Raw genomic sequence first — 21,704 nt, forward strand, 5'->3', positions numbered from 1 at the left:
GACCAATCAAGTTAAAATACTAGTACACACATAGTACGTCTTAAAATTACTAATTTCAAATGAGAAATTCAGAGCATTAAAAAGAACATGTGTTTTCTTTCGTGGTATAACCGTGAATCATTGTCTAAGTTAAGTGACAAAAAGCCCATTTTCACTCGCGCAAAAGCTGATGAAAATATTAATCAATATACAAAATAAATATTAACGGCGAAAGCATACTAGCTGTACGTCCATAATCCTATATTTATTACGTAGACTTAATGCATGAAAACTGTTTCAGCATGAATGTTCACTCACTCAAGACAAACTCATTAAATTAATCAAATTACCATCGTCTCTGGACAGTGTGATATAATAGCTTAGTGTGATATAATAGCCCAGTGTGATATAATAGCCCGGTGTGATATAATAGCCCAGTGTGATATAAAAGCCGATGACGGGTTGTCATTCATAGCGAAGGTTTTATAAAACATTGTTTTTTACACATTTTGAGAAAAAAAGCCATATCGGTTGCCCTTTGGACTGCCATTGTGTCAGTGAATACCCGTTTTTCTTTAACCTGTTTTATCATGGGATGTGAAAAGTAGATAATGTAACTGCCATATATTATAGTGCTTTGCAAATTATATATTTTGATCCCTAATGTGTGTTAACAATGACAACATTTCAATACTCAATAACTATTAAACATTATAATTTTGTACTAATTAAAATCAAACAGGGTCATTTCACACATTTCCTGGATCGTCTTAATGGCTTCTAGTAAAACTTTGTAAGTGAAATAGTTATTTCACGAAAATCATGAAAAGGCGTTTTTTTGTTGTTGATCTTTTTCCTGCATAGTCTATATATGTCTTTTTATTTGCTTAGCTCAATTCAGATCAGATGATCTTTAATAATAGCTATGTTTAATAGGATCTCTATGTTCAAACCTGTGCATTTATCTTTCGTTAAAAATGTTGCTTTTTACATTAAAATGCATTGGGATGAGAATTCGTGTAATGTGACCTCGACAACGTTCGGCAACTGTCTGCAGGTCTAATTGGAGTGATGTACCTTAGTCATGATCTCGGTCGCACACTTAATAATGTTTGAGAACAAACTGTGAATAAACATTGCGATGACTGCAGTCGTTTGATACCTAAATCACAAGGTACAGATGTTTTATTTTAACCCGATTTTCTACCATTATATCAATAAATTGCAGTAGTCGAATGATTTTGATATTCTGTATATGAATATTATTCGGTTTAAAAATAATTCGGATGGCCCTTATAGGTCACAATATACCAAAAGATTTCCTTAACAATTTCAATGTAAAATCGACAACTTCAACGAAAAATAAAGTCAAACTTTTGCGCGTAGACACCCCCATACCCATACCTTTTCTTAAAGAGCATGCCAAGCCGAATGGATTTACACAATAAAAAAGATAGGTCATCCAGTATGTAAGAAAGAACTCGATGCGAATCAACGGTCACTGTTTTAAGGCCACCTTTTTACCGGCTGATCTCCAGTTGATGAGGGTTTCCCGCCATCTGTCAAAATCTCATGTAGTCTCCAACCTATAAGCAAAACACTGAATTTGTAGTATACAACAATGTTTTCCCTACCACATGCACACAGAAATATTCAAAAATAAAGTCATGGAAAGTGCCCATACAGAGAATTGTGTCTTCAAATAAATGACGTTCCATTCTTTAGAGGGTATAGCATTGAACACAAAAATGATTTAGTATATTGTAACCTTATAGGCCAGTTGATTGTTATTGTTTACAAAAATTAAAAATATAAATTAACTTTAATTTAATCATGCAAGGCAATTTTCAACGCACGCTGCAGTATACAACACCTTTCACACTATTTTCCATGTTTCCAAAGTAAAACAGTACAGCTATAGTGTTAATGCCTGTTAGCCCTTCTTGGGTTAATGGCATATGGCCATAAAACATATCTCAATGGTAAGATGGTAATAATTGGGCCTTGGGGCAAATACAATGCAACACACAAATGTATCTATGTATACCTGTGAGAAATAAAGCATTGTTCTGTTCTGTTCGACTTAAACTACCATATCAGGAGTTTTTATTTGATTTGGGGGAAAGGGCCTTGCCTTTCTTGAGGGGAAAAAAATCGCGCGTAACGCCGGATATTGGAGGGAAAAATCACACAAAACGCCGGATTTTGGGGGAAAATAAAGAAAGTCTTAAATAATCAATAAGGCATAATTTACTGTTTTTAAAACAAATTCAAAGAAGCAGAAAATTTAATTATGCAATATTTTTCTATTTTCTACACTGGATCAGGTTAACTTATATATTTAAAGGTTTAAAAAAAATGAAATCTAGGAGAAAATTTACCAGCTGAGGGGAACAAATAATCGGAGCGGAAAGGGCCGATTTTCGGCGGGTCACAAAGAAGGAAAAAAAAACCTGCATATGCACTGGTGGTCTGCATAGGAATGGACCATGGCCATGCGAAGCACTCCCAGCATGCAGTGGAACACGGGCTGCTCGCACACCTCACAGAGTGGAAACCCAGGGGGGTGTCATCCTGGCCGCCTGCACTACACTCTCCTCACTTTTCTCCTTTTGGGATCCACCTCAATTGGAGGGAGTCGTGCCACTGCGCCCGAGGAAATACCCAAGTACCCCTTTTCCTCGGGACCAGTGCCTCTTGCCCAAACCGTCCCACCGCATCCCGCGGAAGTACAAACACTATCTCTCGGACCCTATGCCTCTATGGTGAGCAAGGGGGCGCCTTCGCCATGAGATAAACTCCTGGACTGCAGGGATATAGCTGATACCCGGGCCTAGGGTTTTAGAGCTAGAGACACAGGCATGCATAAAACAGGGGCCTAGACACATCAAGGCACTGGTCTAACCATATTTCGTATTGTAGTGTAAATGTACTTATACTTGCTTCAAATATTATTAGTGCTGTAACAATACATTTGAATATTAGAATTACTCGAATACGGCTGTGGACGAATCATATTCATTATTCGCCACCTCTCGAACCGAATATTTGACTAATACAAACAACGTGGTTTCGAGTTTGAAAGTTTAATCATCTCATCTTACCTTACAATTTAAGGTTCATTCAATAAACTCCTATATTTAGATGTTCTCCTTATTCCGGCGTTTTTCATCATGTTTATCCCACCCACTATGTTACACAGTGAGATTATCAACAAAAAAGGTGGGCACCAGTTAAATATTTGAGTTGTGGTCAGTATTTATGAGGTAATGAAAACTATTTCTTGTTCAATACTTTTTCTATTGTCACACTGTTTTTATTCAATATATCAAATGAGCATAATTTGTCAGATAGGTGACATTGGAATATCATCTACATCACCTATCTGGCATATGCTCATTAAAAAAATGTGAATGGGTACTGTCACTAATATGTCAACTGTTGACTGAATTACTCAAGGATTTTATTGCCACTCGTCATGTTTTCTAAACTGTGTTCAAAGTTTAAGCAGTTCTAGTCAGTATTTTGTTATTTCAAAGTGTTATATTTCATATTTTCAGTATGCAATGATACTCAATCAAAATTTTGACAAATACTCATAGTTTTATACTATATAATGTCATGTCAAGTTGTCAGTATTACTTTTGTTCGTTGAAATTCAAATTTGCGAATAAATATTCGTATTCGCCACCCTGTATTCGTGATACGTATCGTATTCGTCACCAAGTGTATTCGTAACAGCCCTAAATATTATTATACTTGATTTTACATCTTATGTTTTTCTCATTTAACTATTATCCAAACCACATATTATTATATTTGATTTCATATTTTATGTTTCCCTCAAGTGATATTTACATTGATATATATGTTATAACTAATTGAAAGAGAGACACGTATACTTCTGCTGCCTGTGCTCACACGTCCTTGGAATCAGAGACTTGGTTAGGACGCATGTTCAAGGAATGTCCCACAGTGTTAAGTTCATGGAAAAGAATTGTTAAGTGAGCTCATCATATAAAATGCCAATCAGCTCTAAAAATAGCAAGCGGCATAGTGTAAGGTGTTGGGATGGACAAAAAAAGGATTAATTAATATAGCGGGATCTTATCAGGAGATGCATGATGTTGCTCGCTCCTGTTCCTCGCGTTTGGATGATCACACCAAGGTTACAAACAATTTCAATAGAATGTCAGTTTGTTGGACGAATAATAGGAAAAGTTTTCTAATATCAAAATCAGAGAAACCTATATAAAACATAAAAATCAAACCTATAATCCTGAACCTTCCCTCTACTCCTATTCTCAACTCCTAACGGAAAGTTTAATGGATAAATCATAAATGGTAGTGAGTGCCCCTTTAAAAACAAACTCAAACAATGTACAGAAAAAGAGACATGGAATAAACTCAAGACATAGAAAATGAGGACCAGCTGCTATGCAACAGAATAATGCTAAAAAACGTATTTAATGAATCCTACATCTTTCGACAACTTCCCCCAGTATTCAGCGAGACGGGATGTCCTTATACTGACATCAAGTGCGCTACACGCATGCTGGTGAAAATGCAATGTCAATCACAGTACGAAAAATAACGAGTATCAATATTAAAGTTAAAACGTTACAAGTTACTGAATAAAAAAAAAAGACAACAGTTACTAAAATGTCTAGTATTTAATAATTTGGAGAGTTATGTTGTTAATGTTAAAGGTCCCTTTAAAAGTATATTTTACACAGAAACATTCTCATGCAGATGCTTTTGTAAAATATTCAATAAAAACACATTTAATATAAGTAAAACAATATGCATTGCCTTCAAAGTAAGTGTTGTGAAGCCTACCTTACATCTGCAGTAAAGGTAGAGACATTTTAATAGCCTAAATGCTTTGAATGTCCTTGACTTCCAATATATAGTGTTGCATTTGGCATTTTTAATCTCTGATTGCATTAGATAATTGTGTAATGGTGCATATTGTATATGTTTTTGGTTGCAATCTTGATATAAAATTTGTTGAAATGTTTCCATACCACAAAAATTATGTCTTGGCCATAGTTCTCAGACATCAGATAATATTCATTAAAACATCACTTCAGTATCCAGTAAAAATGGTGAAAACACTGTTTCTCCTTTGTGGTAGAAAATTGTGGTCAAGGACCTTGTTGGAGTGGTTTTTGAGTGGAAATTGAGCCAATTAATAAGTACATGTAATTAAAAAGATCACAAGACTAAACACCATTTGTTTTTATTTGGAAGTTTCAGTGATACAGCTAAATCAGATATACCATGTTTCTCTGATTATAGCATAGAAAAGCAATGTTCATTAAGAGGTTTGACAATGATGATTTTCAGTGTAGACTGAAGAGGCCATAATGCTGATAGGTGGGATGTTGAACAGTGTTTTGCAAAGGCAAGGATATACTTCGTTGGCGCGCATAATACCATGTTGCTTCCAGAAACGAAATATGAGCCAAAAGAAAATTCTTGGTGAAATAAAGTAAGAATCCAATTATATTCAATTTTGATTTGTTTGAGAAGATGAAGATTTTGCATCATTTGTTTATTTTCAATGGGACCACAAAGTGGGGAACTTCTATGTCAATACCACCATATGAATACCCAGCTAACAGAAAAACATCCATATGAATACCCAGCTATAACAGAGAAACATCATGAATAACTGGACTGTAAATTGTTCATTTAAGGAATTTAAAATTTGGCCACAAATTAATACTGTGTAATGAGACATTGTTTTGTTAAAAAAGTGATCCCCAATCAAAGGTCATTGTCACCCTAGCCAAAGGGCAAATATGTGGGTAATATAGATATTTACCTTTTGAGTTTCCTTGAGCACAAAGGTGGCCTTCTGTGCTCATTCAGTGTCTGGCATCACTGGTGTGGTGTGCAATCTGAGTCATCAACGTTTTGATTGTTATAACTTTTGAGGCCACATTTTGTGTTCAACCAGGACCAATCTTGGTCAGAATGTTTATCTTGACAATATATTTTTAGGCCGAATTCTAATCTGGATCACGTGTAACCAAAAACAAAGTCAACAGGTCAAATCTGAGACAAACATTGTACCTCTCTAGAAGCCACATGTATGACTCAATCTTGATGAAACTTGATCAGAATGTATAACTCAACAAAAGTCCAATTTTAATCGAGTCATTTGTGTCAAAACACTAGGTCAAATTTTAGAAAACCTTTTTGACACTCAAGGCGCCATAATATGAATCAATCTTGATGAATCTGTGTCAGAATGTTTATCTTGGCTAAACAAAAGGCTAAGTTTGAATTTCTACCCCATATTTACAAAACCTAGGTCACCAGATCCAATCTTTGATAACCCTAGATACCACATTTATTTCTTGTACAGAATGTTCGTCTTGACAATATAAAGTCCAAGTTTGACTATGCGTCATTGTGCATCCACAAAAACAGATCAAATCGGAGGCAAACCTTGTTATCACATTAGAAGCATTGTGCATCCACAAAAACAGATCAAATCAGAGGCAAACCTTGTTATCACATTAGAAGCATTTAAGACCTTTTTTACTAGATTCAAATTTAAAGGCTTCATTTCCAACCCTTAGATACTGATGAGCAGCAAAAAGCATAAAACCTGAAAAGACCGTTTGTTACTGGCAGGCTGTTCTGGTTTTATGCTGTTTGCACATAGCCATTTTCACTTTGCTGCTGAGTGGGACAGGGTTAAACCATATAAGGTATTATGCTGTTTGCACATAGCCACATAGCCATTTTCACTTTGCTTCTGAGTGGGACAGGGTTAAACCATATAAGGTATTATGCTGTTTGCACATAGCCACATAGCCATTTTCACTTTGCTTCTGAGTGGGACAGGGTTAAACCATATAAGGTATTATGACAGTCAGTTTGGGTGTCATGTCCTTTTTGTATGTCCAAACATGTGTTAACCCTTTGCATGCTGGGAAATTTGTCGTCTGCTAAAATGTTGTCTGCTAAATTTCTAAAATTATCATTTTCTTTGATTTTTTTTCAAAGAATACTATCAGAATAGCAAACAGTTTGGATCCTGATGAGACGCCACGTTCTGTGGCGTCTCATCTGGATCCAAACTGTTTGCAAAGGCCTTCAAAATCCGGTTCCAGCGCTCAAAGGGTTAAGGGGAATCTGATTGTGTAACACATATATAGTTGTGTACAATAGTGCTATAATTGCCTTCCCGAAGCTAGTAGTACTTTACAAGTGCTGTTCTTTATGTATGCTATTTTCATGTACTATTTTAATTATTGTTGACACAAATTATGTGTCATTATTAATATCTGTAATTTTGGTCTTTTTTCCTTACATCACATAGAGAAGAAATTTAGAGACATGTAAACAGTTACAGTGCGCAAGAATACATTTTCTGTTACTTGTATTTTATTGCCACTATGTATGTGCGTGCTGTCCATCATCTACAGTTTAGTCATAATTTTTAGCTCATTAGTCCACAAAGCACATGGGGAGCTTTTGCGATCACCTTTTGTCGGTCGTCTGTCATGTATCGCTGGTCGTCATTATTTACTTTCGTAAACACTCTAGTGTCTAATGTCCAAATGTCTTGAAACTAAGTCAGAATATGTTTCCTAATGATATTTAGTTTGAGCTTAAAGCTGGATTAAGTGGATAATTCTTATGGTCAAACTTCTAGCCAAATTTCAGTCCCATTTGAAATCTCAAAATGTAAATATTGTTCTTGAATGACTACCCAAAATTGCCAATTGAAGGGTCAAACTCCCCTTTCTCCCCCCAAAATAATGAATGGCATTATTTAGTTAATGTCCCTGTCTAGATCAGTACGTTTAATCTTATTAAATATTTTATGGAAAACACTTTATTATGCCTCTCTTCGAAGGAGAAGAGGTATATTGTTTTGCTGGATGTGGGTCAGTCTGTCTGTCTGTAGACAAGTTTGTTTCTGGTCAATAACTCGTCAACGAATTGACTGATTGGCTTGATACTTCACATGTGCATTGGCCTTGAACAGTAGATGACCGCTATCGAAACTGAGGTCACTTGGTCAAAGGTCAAGGTCACTTTCATACTAAGTGGTTGTTTTGCTGGATTTCGGTCGGTCTGTTTGTCGGTAGACCACTTTGTTTCCGATCAATAACTCGTAAACAAATTTACCGATTGGCTTGATACTTCACATGTGCATTGGCCTTGGACAGTAGATGACTCCTATCGAAATTGGGGTCACTAGTTCAAAGATCAGGGTCTGTAACACACTAAGTGTGAAATTGTTTCCGATCAATAACTTGTCAACAAATTGACCTAATGGCTCGATACTTCACATGTGCATTGATCTGGACAGTAGATTACCCCTATTGAAATCAGGGTCACTTGGTCAAAGGTCAAGGTCACTGTTACACATTAAAAGTACGATTGTTTCCGATCAATAACTCGTCAATTAATTGACCGCTTGGCTTGATACTTCCCATGTGCATTGTCCTTGGACAGTAGATGACCTGTTTTAAAATTGGGGTCATTAGGTCAAAGGAAAATGTCACTGTAACACACTTAGTGTGAAATTGTTTCTGATCAATAACTCGTCAACTGATTCACCAATTTGCTTGATACTTCCCATGTGCATTGGCGATGGACTGTAGATGACCTCTATTGAAATTGGGGTCACTAGGTCAAAGGTAAATGTCACTGTAACACACTTTGTGTGAAATTGTTTCCGATCAATAACTCGTCAACTGATTCACCAATTGGCTTGATTCTTCTCAAGTGAATTGGCCTTTGACAGCAGATGACTAATATTGAATAGGGGTCACTAGGTCAAAGGTCACGGTCACTGGCACAATAAGAGGGAAAAGCGATTCTGAACAATAACTCAACAACGAATCAACCGATTGGCTTGGTACTTCCCATGCGAATTGGCCTTGGACAGTAGATTACCCTCTCGAAATTGGGGTCATAGGTCAAAGCTCTGTTTGTTTGTTGTTGTTGTTTGTTTTTTTTTTTGGGGGGGGGCATATGTCTCTGACCGCAGAACAATTGTTCACAATTTGTTCTCAACTGGGCCCTAATTGCAATCAGAAGCATTTAGTGTACTGTGTTGAGTATTGGTTAATCAGTTTGTGTGTGTGTCTGAACTGCTGGATGGATTTTAATTAAACCTCACAAGACTTATCATTTGATGACCCTCTTTCAATATTATTGAAATTATTAGTCGGTCCCTTGTACATGTATGTAAGGGGAGCCAAAATTAGATTTTTGTAAAACTAATCTTTAAAAACATTTTTCTCTGAAAGTTCATTTGTGAATGTCAGTGCTTTAATATTTGGCGTGTAACATCATTAGGCAGACATAGTGGAAAGGGAGAGGCGAAAGAAGAGGACTGTCAAGGAGACCGGGAAGATGCAGTTTGTAAAGGAAGGGGAAACCATCAAGAAGCAGCAGGTGCAAGCAGCATCGATCCTAGATCGTGCGCAGTCATGGGAGATGGTTGTTGACCTGAAAAGAAGGCTGGTTTTCCCAAGTGTTGTCCAGACAACACAAAGCTGTGATGAGGCATGGAGAGGAAAACCCAGAATATGCTGATCTGCAGAGGGAATGCAAGGAGAAGGGGTGGCACACGTGGCTCTTCCCAGTTGAGCTCTACGTCCGAGGCTTTCCGGCAAAGTCTCTCTGGAGACTTTTCACTGCACTTGGCCTGACAGGAAGAGACAGAAAGCGAGCTGTCAACAGACTTGGGGATGCAGCGGAGAGAGCATCAAGATGACTTTGGCTAAGGAGAGAAGAGAGGAGCTGGCAGCCGTCTACTGACACGTAGGGGAATGATCAACCCCTGCGGACCCACCACCAGGAGAATGTATTGAGATTAATGGGTCGAAACATTCAGTGACCGGTGGCTCTCGACTGAGGATGTCAGTAGTCCAGCAGTTTAACAACTGTTTACATCTCACTCAGGCCAAAAACTATATCGAGAGATCAAACTAAATAAACCAATTGTGTTAATATTTGTTTGTTAACATGTCTTTTTTTCCAATCTTCATGAAATTGGTCAGACCTTTTTTTGATGATATTTCGGCAGAGTGAGAAATAATTAATTGTTCTGGTCTGTTTAAAAATACAGCTGCCAGGAGTCAGGTCATTTTTCATTAAATGGCAGGCTATATTAAATCTGTATCACTTGGGAAGTTAGATTTTTGGAAAAGAAATTTTCATAACATTTTTGTAATGCTATTTTGGCACAACGTAAAAATGGGTCTGATCCATTGAAAAGCAAGTTCTATAGAGAGCTGGGCAGTTTTCCTGATATGAGTCGTGTTCTGTGAAAGCTGGGCTTAGTGCATGTGTGTTAAGTGTTGTCCTAGATTAGCCTGTGCAGTCCACACAGGCTAATCAGGGACTACGCTTTCCGCCTAAACTTGATTTGCATTAAGGACTGACTTCCTTGAAATTAAAATAACATAAAAGCGGAAAGTGTTGTCCCTGATTAGCCTGTGCGGACTGCACAGGCTAATCTGGGACGACACTTTACGCACATGCATTATGTCTAGTTTTCTCAGAACACGACTCATATGGTTGTTGTAAAACAATGTTAACACTATAATAGTCACATTGTTAGTCTATAATCTTCAAGAACCTTGATCACAACATGCGTTGTAATGATATTTTGGCAGAGCATAAACATGGCTCCAATCCATCGAAAATCTAGGCCGAAAGGGAGCTTTGCAGTTGTCCTTATATTGCTATACTAAAAACGTTTTAATAAATTGTCAACACTCTAGAAAAATAAACACTATAAAATTCCCAATTTTGGGTCATTCAGAATGAAACATCTTCAGTAAATTATATTTAATAATATTTAGAACAAGTATTTACATGGTTCTGAAAACATTGCATAAAGTTCATCTGGGAAATTTGTCGTCTGCTAAAATGTCGTCTGCTGAATTTCTAAAATTAGCATTTTCTTCAAAACAATTTCAAAGAATACTACAAAGACTCAAAAACATTGTATCAATGCAAAATTAAAAAGATAAACACTCCTATTTCATGTTTTATTGCTTTGTTTTTATGCCCCCTTTAAAAAAAGGGGTATATTGTCTGTCTGTCTGTCTGTCTGTCTGTCTGCCTGCCTGTCTGTCTGTCTGTCTGTCTGTCTGTCTGTCTGTCTGTCTGTCTGTCTGTCTGTCTGTCTGTCTGTCTGTCTGTCTGTCTGTCTGTCTGTCTGTCTGTCTGTCTGTATGTATGTCTGTATGTCTGTGTGACTGTCTGTTTCATAACTTTAATCTTCGTTAAAGTTTTGTCATAACTTTTGCAATATTGAAGATAGCAAAGTGATATTTGGCATGCATGTGTATCTCATGAAGCTGCACATTTTGAGTGGTCAAAGGTCAATTTCATTCTTCAAGGTCAAAGGTCAAAAAACAAAATCAGGGGAAGTAATAAGCTTTAAAGGGGAAATAATTTTTAAACCTGCCAAATGATATATAGAAATTTTATTTTGTTCAATTTTGATCCTAATTATAATTTTCAAATATCAGCAAGTTCCATATTCAGAGTAAGAAATGAGTATTTGGCCATGGTTTACCTTCCGTTTTAAATAGATATGACTGGCACAGAGGACATATATGAGTTTTCTCAGAAAGTTCACGGTGTATTGGCTTGTGGGCCTGTGCTTATTGTGCTCCCAGCATATTAGACTCCCTGTACATATTTCAGACATGAGAAGGGGAGAGAGTTCTTGGACAACATAGACGCTGCCATGGTTGAAAAGAAGGCTCGAATGGAATCATGGATCGAAGAGATGAGGCATCGTGGCACTTTGGTAATCTGTGATAAAAATTGGCACAAGCCATTTAAGCCAAACACTAGTTAATTTTGAAACTGCCTTCCTTGAATTTTAAATTTTATAGGCAGGATTGTAACATTTTCTTGGTCATAAGTGCTTATATAAGAACTTTGACTTGTTTGGGCAAGTCAGTAATATAAATGACTCTTGAACAATTACTCATCTATACAGTTTCATGCAATTGTATCATATTTTAACAAATTAAAGTAATTATTTTTTTCTTTACTCAATGTTTATGGATTCTCATTGTGATTATCTTTGAGCTAAAGACATGCATAATAATTGTACAATTAAAAAAAACAATACAACCTTTTTGTTTTTGGTCCTTAAGGTACCAAAGGTTATCAATGAGTATGACTGGAAGATAATTCTAAAAGATGTGAATTCTCGATCAGCCCTCGAGAAACATTGTGGATACATGTTCCGCCGTGAGTGCAGCAGAGATAATGAAGAAGCAAAAAGAGAGAAAAAACAAAAAGAAAGGGAGGAGAAAGTGGAGGAACTTGAAGGTACACGTAGCAATCACCAGTTTAGTTTGCCGTACAGAAAACGTGACAGCGAAATGGAAATGTGGGCCCGTCTTCGGGGCATAAGGTACGGTGATCCAATCATCTTGGATATGGGTTATCCAGAGATGAAGTTTCGTGAAATGGCACAGGCATACAACCAGTTTTTTCTAGTGATCGGTGAGAACAAAACCCATCCTCAGCCATTTCATATACATGTCACAAGCGTCAGGGATAACACGGTGTTTGCGGATAATTTGGATTCGAACGATTGCCAAAGAACAATGGTTGACCTCCATGAAAAGCCATTTTGGGAACTCTTTCCAAAGAAGGATTTGGTGTATTTGACACCGGATGGGCCTAAGTTAAGAGGTGTTAATTGCAATGATATATTTGTGATTGGTGGTATTGTAGACCTGCACGATTCGATGCCCAGAACTTACATGCGAGCAAAGGAGCTGGGAATAAGAATGGGTTCCATTCCAATCCACGATTACAAATTGTAAGTTCTTCTTCCTAAATTGTTGAAACTAGATCAATTAACTATTGTTTAATTAAAAGCCACTTTGATGCATCAGATCTCTTTCTATGGCAAGGACAAGAAAAATTAAATTGTTTAATATGAAATATCATTTCATCCACTTTTATAAGGATGCTACTTGTTATCCCCCGCCACAGGCAGAGGGATATTGTTTTGGCATTGTCTGTTTGTCCGTCTTTCCGTCCGTCCGGAGCCATATCTTGGAAGTGCTTTTACGGATTTCATTGAAACTTGGTATGAGTATATATATGGATAAGAGGATGATGCACGTCAAAATGTCATTGTACACCATCTGTTAATAACAGAGTTATGGCCCTTTGTTTCTCGAAAAAATGCTTTTTTGAGTGTCAAATATACCACTTGTGTTCAGAAGCATATTTGCGGGGGATATCAATTCAACAAATTTACTTGTTTGAAAAATTTCGACGTGAAGAATATAAATTTCTATAAGCCCCATATTTCTCCTTTTGTTTCAAAGCTCTGCTTATTTCACAAACAAGCTGTTTTATGACCAACTTTGACCTTTGACCTTTAAATGTGACTTGCCTTTGATGATGTGAGAGGTTGTTACAAGGTACACGTCATCTTATGACGGTCGGCATGTGTGGCAATAATTTCAATATAAAATCCTTCAATGTAATATATAATGTTATAGTTACGGCTTTGACACAAAAGTTTGACAGTCGGACAAATACACAGACCGACGGTACGAGAGCAATATGCTACCGTTTTTGAAGGGGGACATAGAAAGAAATGCAAGTTTGCTCGCACACCAACAATGAAGAATCTGTATTCATTTAAAAAACAACTCCAAAAACAGAAATGACGGACAGACTGACAGATGGACGGACGCACAGTGCGCCTGCTATATGCCACCTTACCGAATGCCTAAAACATGTTAGTATTACAGTCACATAGGTCAGGGTTATGTGCCTGTCTGCATTCATTGCCACTGCTTAGCTTATGTGGATGTTACTTTGTCATTAAGTATTCAGTTTTTAAATAACCTTTACCAATGTCCACCATTATTAGATGACGTGTAGAGTCTTACAAGCTTTATTCCTTAGCCAAGTTAACCAGTCTTACTGCCTGAAAGGTCAAGGTAACAGGTAGAGCCCAAAGTTAAAATTCAGCCTATAACAGTTTGTCTGGACTGAAATCTTTATGCAATGTTTTGATAACTAAGCACAAAGAACCACAATGAAGAGAGGGCATGTAATGATACCCGGTTCCCTTTCCTCTAAGGTCAAGCACATAAAACAGTATGTCTTAACTGTAAGTTCATCAATGAACTTATGTCAAACATGACAGATCACGTAATTGAAACTTACATGCACGTTCTGTTATTTAGTCCTTAAAGAGCTTGTTGCTTCATCATATATGGTGCAATTTAAAAATGATGTATCACAAATGCTCACCGTGGGTAGGCAGCGTTGTACATTAACCAAGTGCATCCCAACCTTAAAGGTCAAGGTCATTTAAAGGAAAATGGTTTAAATTTGCCAGGAAACATTTTGTACACCTTGTAATTTCATCATTCCTCAATACTTTAACACAAATGTTCTACATGTGGAGATGGGACCTTCCTGATGTGAAAGTCAAGATCACACTCTGAGGTCAAATATGAAAATTGAGATTAATACAGTTTTTGCAGACATCAAATTTATCATGCATCATGCTGGAGCAAAATAACTATATTTCAAAATTTCGAATGGGGCATATTTCAACGATACTTACGGCTATAACTTAATCATTCATCATGCAGGCTACATATTTTGTTGCCCAAGTTCATTTCACTGAGTCAACGCATTTTCCTAAATAGTTCTCAGCCACTTTCAAAACAAGGTAACATTGGGTGAAAAAATAGGCTGCTATACAATTCTCAAAAAATATTTATGCCCAATTATCATTTAACTTGGTTAGAACATTTGCTAACATGATATCTATGCTGAGTAAAATTTAAAATCATGACAAGTGGGGGCCGGAAGACTTTCCATATTGAGCTATATTTAAAAATTATTAACACTGAAGAAGACAGAGTGTTTTCCCAATCACCATGAAACTTGTTTAGCATATGTTTAGCTCAGCTGTTTTTGGAGAAAACCTGAGGTATCGTCATAGCCAGCTCGTCGTCCGCTGTCCGGCGTCCGCCGTGCTAAAACCTTGACATTTTCCTCTTACATCGAAGTGTTTCCACCTACAACTTTGAAACTTCATACATGTATGTAAATGCACCTTGATGAGTTCTACACGCCACACCCATATTTGGGTCACTAGGTCAAAGGTCAAGGTCACTGTGACCTCTAAAGAAAAAAATTCTGACAAGCTTTCATTTCTTAAAAAATGCACCCGCAGCCGAGCGTGGCACCCGTAATGCGGTGCTCTGGTGTAATACATGTATCTTTTTTGTGAACTATTCAGGACTTGTTTTTTCCCAATCATTATCAAACATTCTCTGATTTGTTAATACCACCGGATCGAAAGATTGGGGGTATATTGTTTTTGGCCTGTCTGTCTGTCATTCATTCATTCATTGTGTGTGTCCCAAAACTTTAACCAAAACTTTAACCTTCGCTCAAGTTTGGTCATAACTTTTTGAATATTGAAGATAGCAACTTGATATTTGGCATGCATGTGTATCCCATAGAGCTGCACATATTGAGTGGTGAAAGGTCTAGGTCACCCTTCAAGGTCAAAAGTAAAAAAAATACAAGCCAAGGGAAGAAATAAGCTTTAAAAGGGAGATAATTTGTAAACCTGTCAAATGAATGAAATGATATATTGACATTTTATTTCAAAGCAGCACAATAGGAGGCATTTTGTTTCTGACAAACACATCTCTTGTTTGTTTTTAGGATATCTGGGCGGATAATGAACAGACTGTTTCATTGCAAAACATGGCCGCCATTTGGCAGGGCACTATGCGTTATACGGCTGAAGTGAAACCTTATGAACTTACTGTATACCCTATCATTATAAACTTTTTAAAACATTTTTGTATGTGGGTAGAGTTTTAAAATAGTTAAGATTGAAACCCTAGCGCCTAGAATATAGGACGAATTTCTGTTAAAAGGCTTTATTGAAACCTTGTGATCACTCTGTTGTCGAAATTTTGGACCGACCATTAAACAAATCGGTGTCAGTACTTCAAGACTAAAATCATTATTGAGTAATGGGCATTTTCCCTGCAAAATTCACGGACCTCTGTAACATAACTCAATAAAACCTATGAAATATGTGTACCGGTACATTTCCAGAAAGGAAATTCATTTCTGCGTTGAATAAGACCGAGTTCATGGAAATCACGGTGCAATTAATAAAGTTATAGCTGTTCAAAGCCATGCACCCTGTTTTGGGGTCATTTTGAGTTGAGTACCTTGTTTTATATATATATTTGATAGTGAAATAATATTTTCAGAGAAGTTTATTTTTTCCTTTATAATTTGATTAATTTTCATTCAAAATGATGTTTTTACTAATTATTTTCATATCTAACCACTTTAATAAATGTATTCGTATTTCAAATTTAAGTGTGTAATGTTGAATAAAATAAATTCATATTAGACAATCATGGATGAAAAATTTGGATATGACAATTAAAATGATTTGCCATTTGAAAGTACCGCAACTCGATTTGTCTTAATTGCGAGACAACGGACTGCTAATAACGCTTAAATTATATAAGCCAATAGACTAAAGATGTTTTAACGCCCATGAAAACTGTCAGATGAAACCAACATTCTAATCCCCCCCCAGTACGTGTGCCAGTGATCATCTCATGATGGCAGCTGTTATCCAAGCAGTGACTGATTCACGAAAGTATTCAACACCGAGTCAAAAATGTGCCTTTGCATTTCAACATGTGTTTGCATTTTCTTTGCATAACAATAAAATAGTTGAATATTAATTTTAGATATTCGGTTTCATCCCTAAAATATTCTTCTACCACTTAATATATATATTTCAGACATTTTAAGTGAAGTGGGATTTTTACTTTTTAGCTTGTCCGTCCGTGTGTGCGTGCGTGAGACTTTTTTGTTTACGCAATAAAGTCCACAGTTTTCATCCGATTCTTTTCAAACTTGTTCAGTGTCTTTATATTAATGAGGACTAAAACCCTATCGAAAATGGGTTACATCAGAGTAAAAAGTCCAGAATTATCTCCCCTTGAATTTGAGAAAATTGTGAAATAAGGCTTGTTTACACAATAAAGTCCACAGTTTTCATCCAATTATTTCCCAACTTGCACAGTGTCTTTATCTTAATATGAGTCAAACCCTATTGAAAATGAGCAATATCGGAGTTATAAGTCCAGAATTATCTCCCCTTGAATTTTAGAACAAAATGAAAATTCAGTTTTTTTATGTGATAAAGTCCATAATTTTCATTTAATTCTTGGCAAACTTGCACAGTGTCTTTGTATCAATGAGGACTTAAACCCTTTTTTAAAAAGAGCAATATCAAAGCAATAAGTCCAGAATGACTTCCCCTTGAATATGAGAAAATTTTGAAATCCCGCTTGTTTACCCAATTAATTCCACAGTTTTCATCCAATTATTTCTAAATTTGCACAGTATCTTTATATCAATAAGGACTTGAACCATATTGAATTTTTATGAGCAGTACCGGAGAAATAAGTACACAATAATCTCACCTTAATTTGAGAAAATTCTCCTTGTTTGCTCGATAAAGTACACAGTTTTCATCTTATTCTTTCCAAACTTGCACAGTGTTTATAGCAGTAGAGCAATTCTGGGCCTCTTGTTACACAGTAACACTAATAGTCTATGTGTTATGGGACATTATATTTTGCTTTGCATTTCAAACTGGTGAAGAGTAATGAAATGTAATATTCTGCTATCTACTACAGGCTGGTTTAGTGTAAAAGGACCTCTAATGCAGCTTTGTATTGCATGCTGGTTTGTACTTCTTATACTGGTATTTACTGCAAGCTTTTAAAGCGTAAAGGGACCTTGTTTAATGGTTTGTGCTTCATACTGGACAGTTGTAACATTTAAAGGGACATCATAAACTGTGTTGGAGGCTGGTAAAATTAAAGTGTCTTCGTATACTTCTATGTTTCAAAATGATAAAATGTAAAGCCAGACATATATCTAATAATTTCAGGCTATAACTCTTTCACTATCTGCTATTATTACAGGCTGGTGAAGGGCCAAGGTCTACGTCTCCCACTTCCACATATCTTTGGCATCATGCAGGAATATTGCCTCAACCACGACTGGGAACAGGCCCTCACTAAGCATCTTCCACCACGACATTTCCTGCCAAAGAATAAAGAGGGGCTTAGAGTGAAGATGGAGTCAATTGACTCATCGAAGCAGATGAAAGCTTTACGCCAGTACGAGCGGGAACTGTTGGGCTTGAAAGTTGAAAGTAAAATATAACGTGGCAAGTCGTTGGCTCCCAGTGTGGATGTTAAATATTCTAGAGGTATTTTTGATGGGTCAGATGGTGTTGGTCTTTTTGGTAGATTAATACGCTTGGGGACATTAAAATAATTATTTAACAAGTAATTATGATAAGTCTGACAACGGGATTGGTTTAGGTAGATTGGCTGGAAATGAATGAGTTTCTAGCAAACAAAGTTGGCTTTGAAAAAAATCAATGTGAAGTCGAATGAGTGTAGATGGGAACAAGTCCTATAACAGTGATGAATCAGTTCAAATGACTCGACACGAGTCTAGTACAAAGATAAAACTTGAGTATGTGTTTCTAGTTAAGGATTGCAGAGAAAGCACCAGAGATGGTGTAGTAAGTGTAAATTCAAAATATTATGCTAGTAAGTCTTATAAGTCAAATGACAGTGATCATTCAGGGCAATTGTATGGCATTTGTAAGATCAGCGAAATGAAGGAATTTTATTTTTAAGAGAGTCTAGGTAAGAATGTTGGCAAATGAAGTACGAGAAACGGTTTTGTGAGTGTAAATTAATAATATAAAGAATTGAAACTCCAGATCCAGCAGTATCGCATTCTTATTATACTCAATATCGTGGTCCTTTATTTATGGCAAGTGACCAATTACCAAAAGAGTGCGTCACAATAGGAAACAACATACACAAATAGTAGAGTAAAGCTCGAGTCACCACTTTGGAACGCTGAATGCAAAGCACCGAGGGTTTAAACCTTAGTGCGCTCAACCTCACACTTGGCCCAGCAATATGCATTATACATATAACTGTAAATACAATTTAACCTCATAGCATTGCACCTCAAATTAAACAATAATAAAAGGGAATTAAAACGCATTCAATTCAATTACCATTAACTTACTCAATGGTAGGAAGGAGACCATAGCAACAGAGTACCAACATGTTGAGGAACGATGAAATGAAATAACGAACAAGTGTCAACTGCATCCCTTCTTTTTACAAAACAAATTAAGAAAAGAGAATCATATAGTTAATATTTCAGATCATTATCATGCAAATACAGGGACAAACAGCAATATTGAGTGTAAAAGATCCATATTAGATTCTGCAAATCAGCCAGGCAAGTCTGCTCACAAAGGACTTGGTCCAGATAGATTGTCTAAAAACCCTTTATCAGGATAGTTAATGTAAATGTTTTAACTCTTTCAGTGCTGGAACCCAGCACGTTATTCTTGCAAGTCATAAAAGATGTCAGCTTTGATTCTGGTTAAAATCTGGAAGTGTAAATTTGACTGATGGAAATAGGGAACTAGATTTTAAAAAGTCTGGGGGTAAACAATGGCACGCAATATACCAGAGATTATGTGACAGAATAAAGTATAGTAGATTATCCGTTAGTGGAAAGAAGATTCAAAACTTTGAAGAGAGAGGGTTATAAATAAGACGATTTAGACGCCATCCTTTGTTAAGGTTAATCATTTGGGAGCGATGAGTTTGATGGAAGTTAAGTGAACAGTTTCCAAATAGGAGAAGTGGCAAGGATTCTCAGAAGTTCTAACAGTTGCAAGATAATGACAGAAAACCAAAGCAAGCGCGAGTGGATTGAAGAGATTAATAACTTAAAAGCGGTGAAAACATGATGTCTCTGCAATGTTGTAGAGGTGTAAGTGTAATAAGTATATGCAAATAATTGTTTAATAAGACTTCATGACTCATAGAAAAGATACACGTTTTAGGAGTAAAAAAACGAGATGAGAGAAAATTGAACAATATACAAGAAATTTAAAAACTGCTGAAATGTGTTGAAATTGTTTAAATTAAAGACTTAGCTGAAATGATAAAGTAACATAACTATATGTTTCAGCTGCCAGAATACATATGTAGGTTGTCCCAAGATTTGTATACAGTAGTTATATTTAAAAATACTAATGAGAAGTTATATGAGAATATGTTTAAATGAGAATATGTTAATGAAAAATAAATCAATAAAAGTACCTTAATTATTTTTTAATACTTCTCCTTTTGACAAAAATCAAAATACACTATCAGCAATGTTTGTTAAATATCAATGTTTGAAAGAAACGTAATGCACTTTCTGTCAGTTTAATGCGTTTTACACACCTGTCAATTAATGGAACTCATTATGGAAGCAATCTTGCAATCTTGCAAAAACCCTGTAATTGGCCAGAGGGTACCATATGTAAATCAGGGGTTTTGTCAACCAAAAATAGCTTATTGTCAGTACTAAATTATAGCACACGCAGTATTTGTTAATCAATATCTTTGCTTAAAATGTTTCCATAAACAACCTTTAAGAATGAAAATGCAATTGCAATTTCTTGTTTCAGTTTATTATTGAGTGTTTAGATTTAGCTTGACTGTTCATTTAATAGTTTGAGCTATGCTGCTTCCGAACACAAATATGGAGGTGCACAAGCTGTTTAACCCTTTGCATGCTGGGAAATTTGTCGTCTGCTAAAATGTTGTCTGCTGAATTTCTTAAATTAGAATTTTCTTCGATTTTTACAAAGAATGCTATCAGAATAGCAAACAGTTTGGATCCTGATAAGACGCCACGTTCTGTGGCGTCTCATCTGGATCCAAACTGTTTGCAAAGGCCTTCACAATTCGGTTCAGCTCTGAAAGAGTTAATAGACAATATTTGTACACTTTTGTCACTGTTGAAGCAAATCTCACAGTTATGTAAGATACAAACATCTGACTCTCAGATGCGGCCGTCGGATGAAGATCGGAAGGCCGACAAGGAAAAATCTATATGACCCTACACGGCATTATACATTATAGGGGAGATAAGTGTGTGTGGCATGTAGAATATGATCACAAGAGTACTGCATCCTGACAAGTTTCGCATGACGTCAGGATTAATTGTCGATTGTTAAGGTCAGCAACTCTACCCATAGAGTGAACTCATTATCATACAATTGTTAAGGTCAGCAACTCTACCCATAGAGTGAACTCATTATCATACGATTGTTAAGGTCAGCAACTCTACCCATAGAGTGAACTCATTATCATACGATTGTTAAGGTCAGCAACTCTACCCATAGAGTGAACTCATTATCATACGATTGTTAAGGTCAGCAACTCTACCCATAGAGTGAACTCATTATCATACGATTGTTAAGGTCAGCAACTCTACCCATAGAGTGAACTCATTATCATACGATTGTTAAGGTCAGCAACTCTACCCATAGAGTGAACTCATTATCATACGATTGTTAAGGTCAGCAACTCTACCCATAGAGTGAACTCATTATCATACGATTGTTAAGGTCAGCAACTCTACCCATAGAGTGAACTCATTATCATACGATTGTTAAGGTCAGCAACTCTGCCCATAGAGTGAACTCATTATCATACGATTGTTAAGGTCAGCAACTCTACCCATAGAGTGAACTCATTATCATACGATTGTTAAGGTCAGCAACTCTACCC

At 36.4% G+C, this 21,704-nt stretch overlaps 1 protein-coding gene across 1 annotated transcript; it reads left to right on the forward strand.

The window, feature by feature from the left end:
• Positions 1-1,036: 1,036 nt before the first annotated feature.
• On the forward strand, positions 1,037-20,242 carry LOC127839419 (tRNA methyltransferase 10 homolog B-like). Its single transcript, XM_052367781.1, has 5 exons — positions 1,037-1,153; positions 5,329-5,473; positions 11,680-11,785; positions 12,141-12,817; positions 18,018-20,242. The coding sequence occupies exons 2-5, from the start codon at positions 5,349-5,351 to the stop codon at positions 18,259-18,261; spliced, it is 1,152 nt and encodes a 383-aa protein (XP_052223741.1). The 5' UTR covers positions 1,037-1,153; positions 5,329-5,348; the 3' UTR covers positions 18,262-20,242.
• Positions 20,243-21,704: the final 1,462 nt, after the last annotated feature.

The sequence above is a fragment of the Dreissena polymorpha genome, chromosome 7 (assembly GCF_020536995.1).
Source record: "Dreissena polymorpha isolate Duluth1 chromosome 7, UMN_Dpol_1.0, whole genome shotgun sequence".
Taxonomy (NCBI): Eukaryota; Metazoa; Mollusca; class Bivalvia; order Myida; family Dreissenidae; genus Dreissena; species Dreissena polymorpha.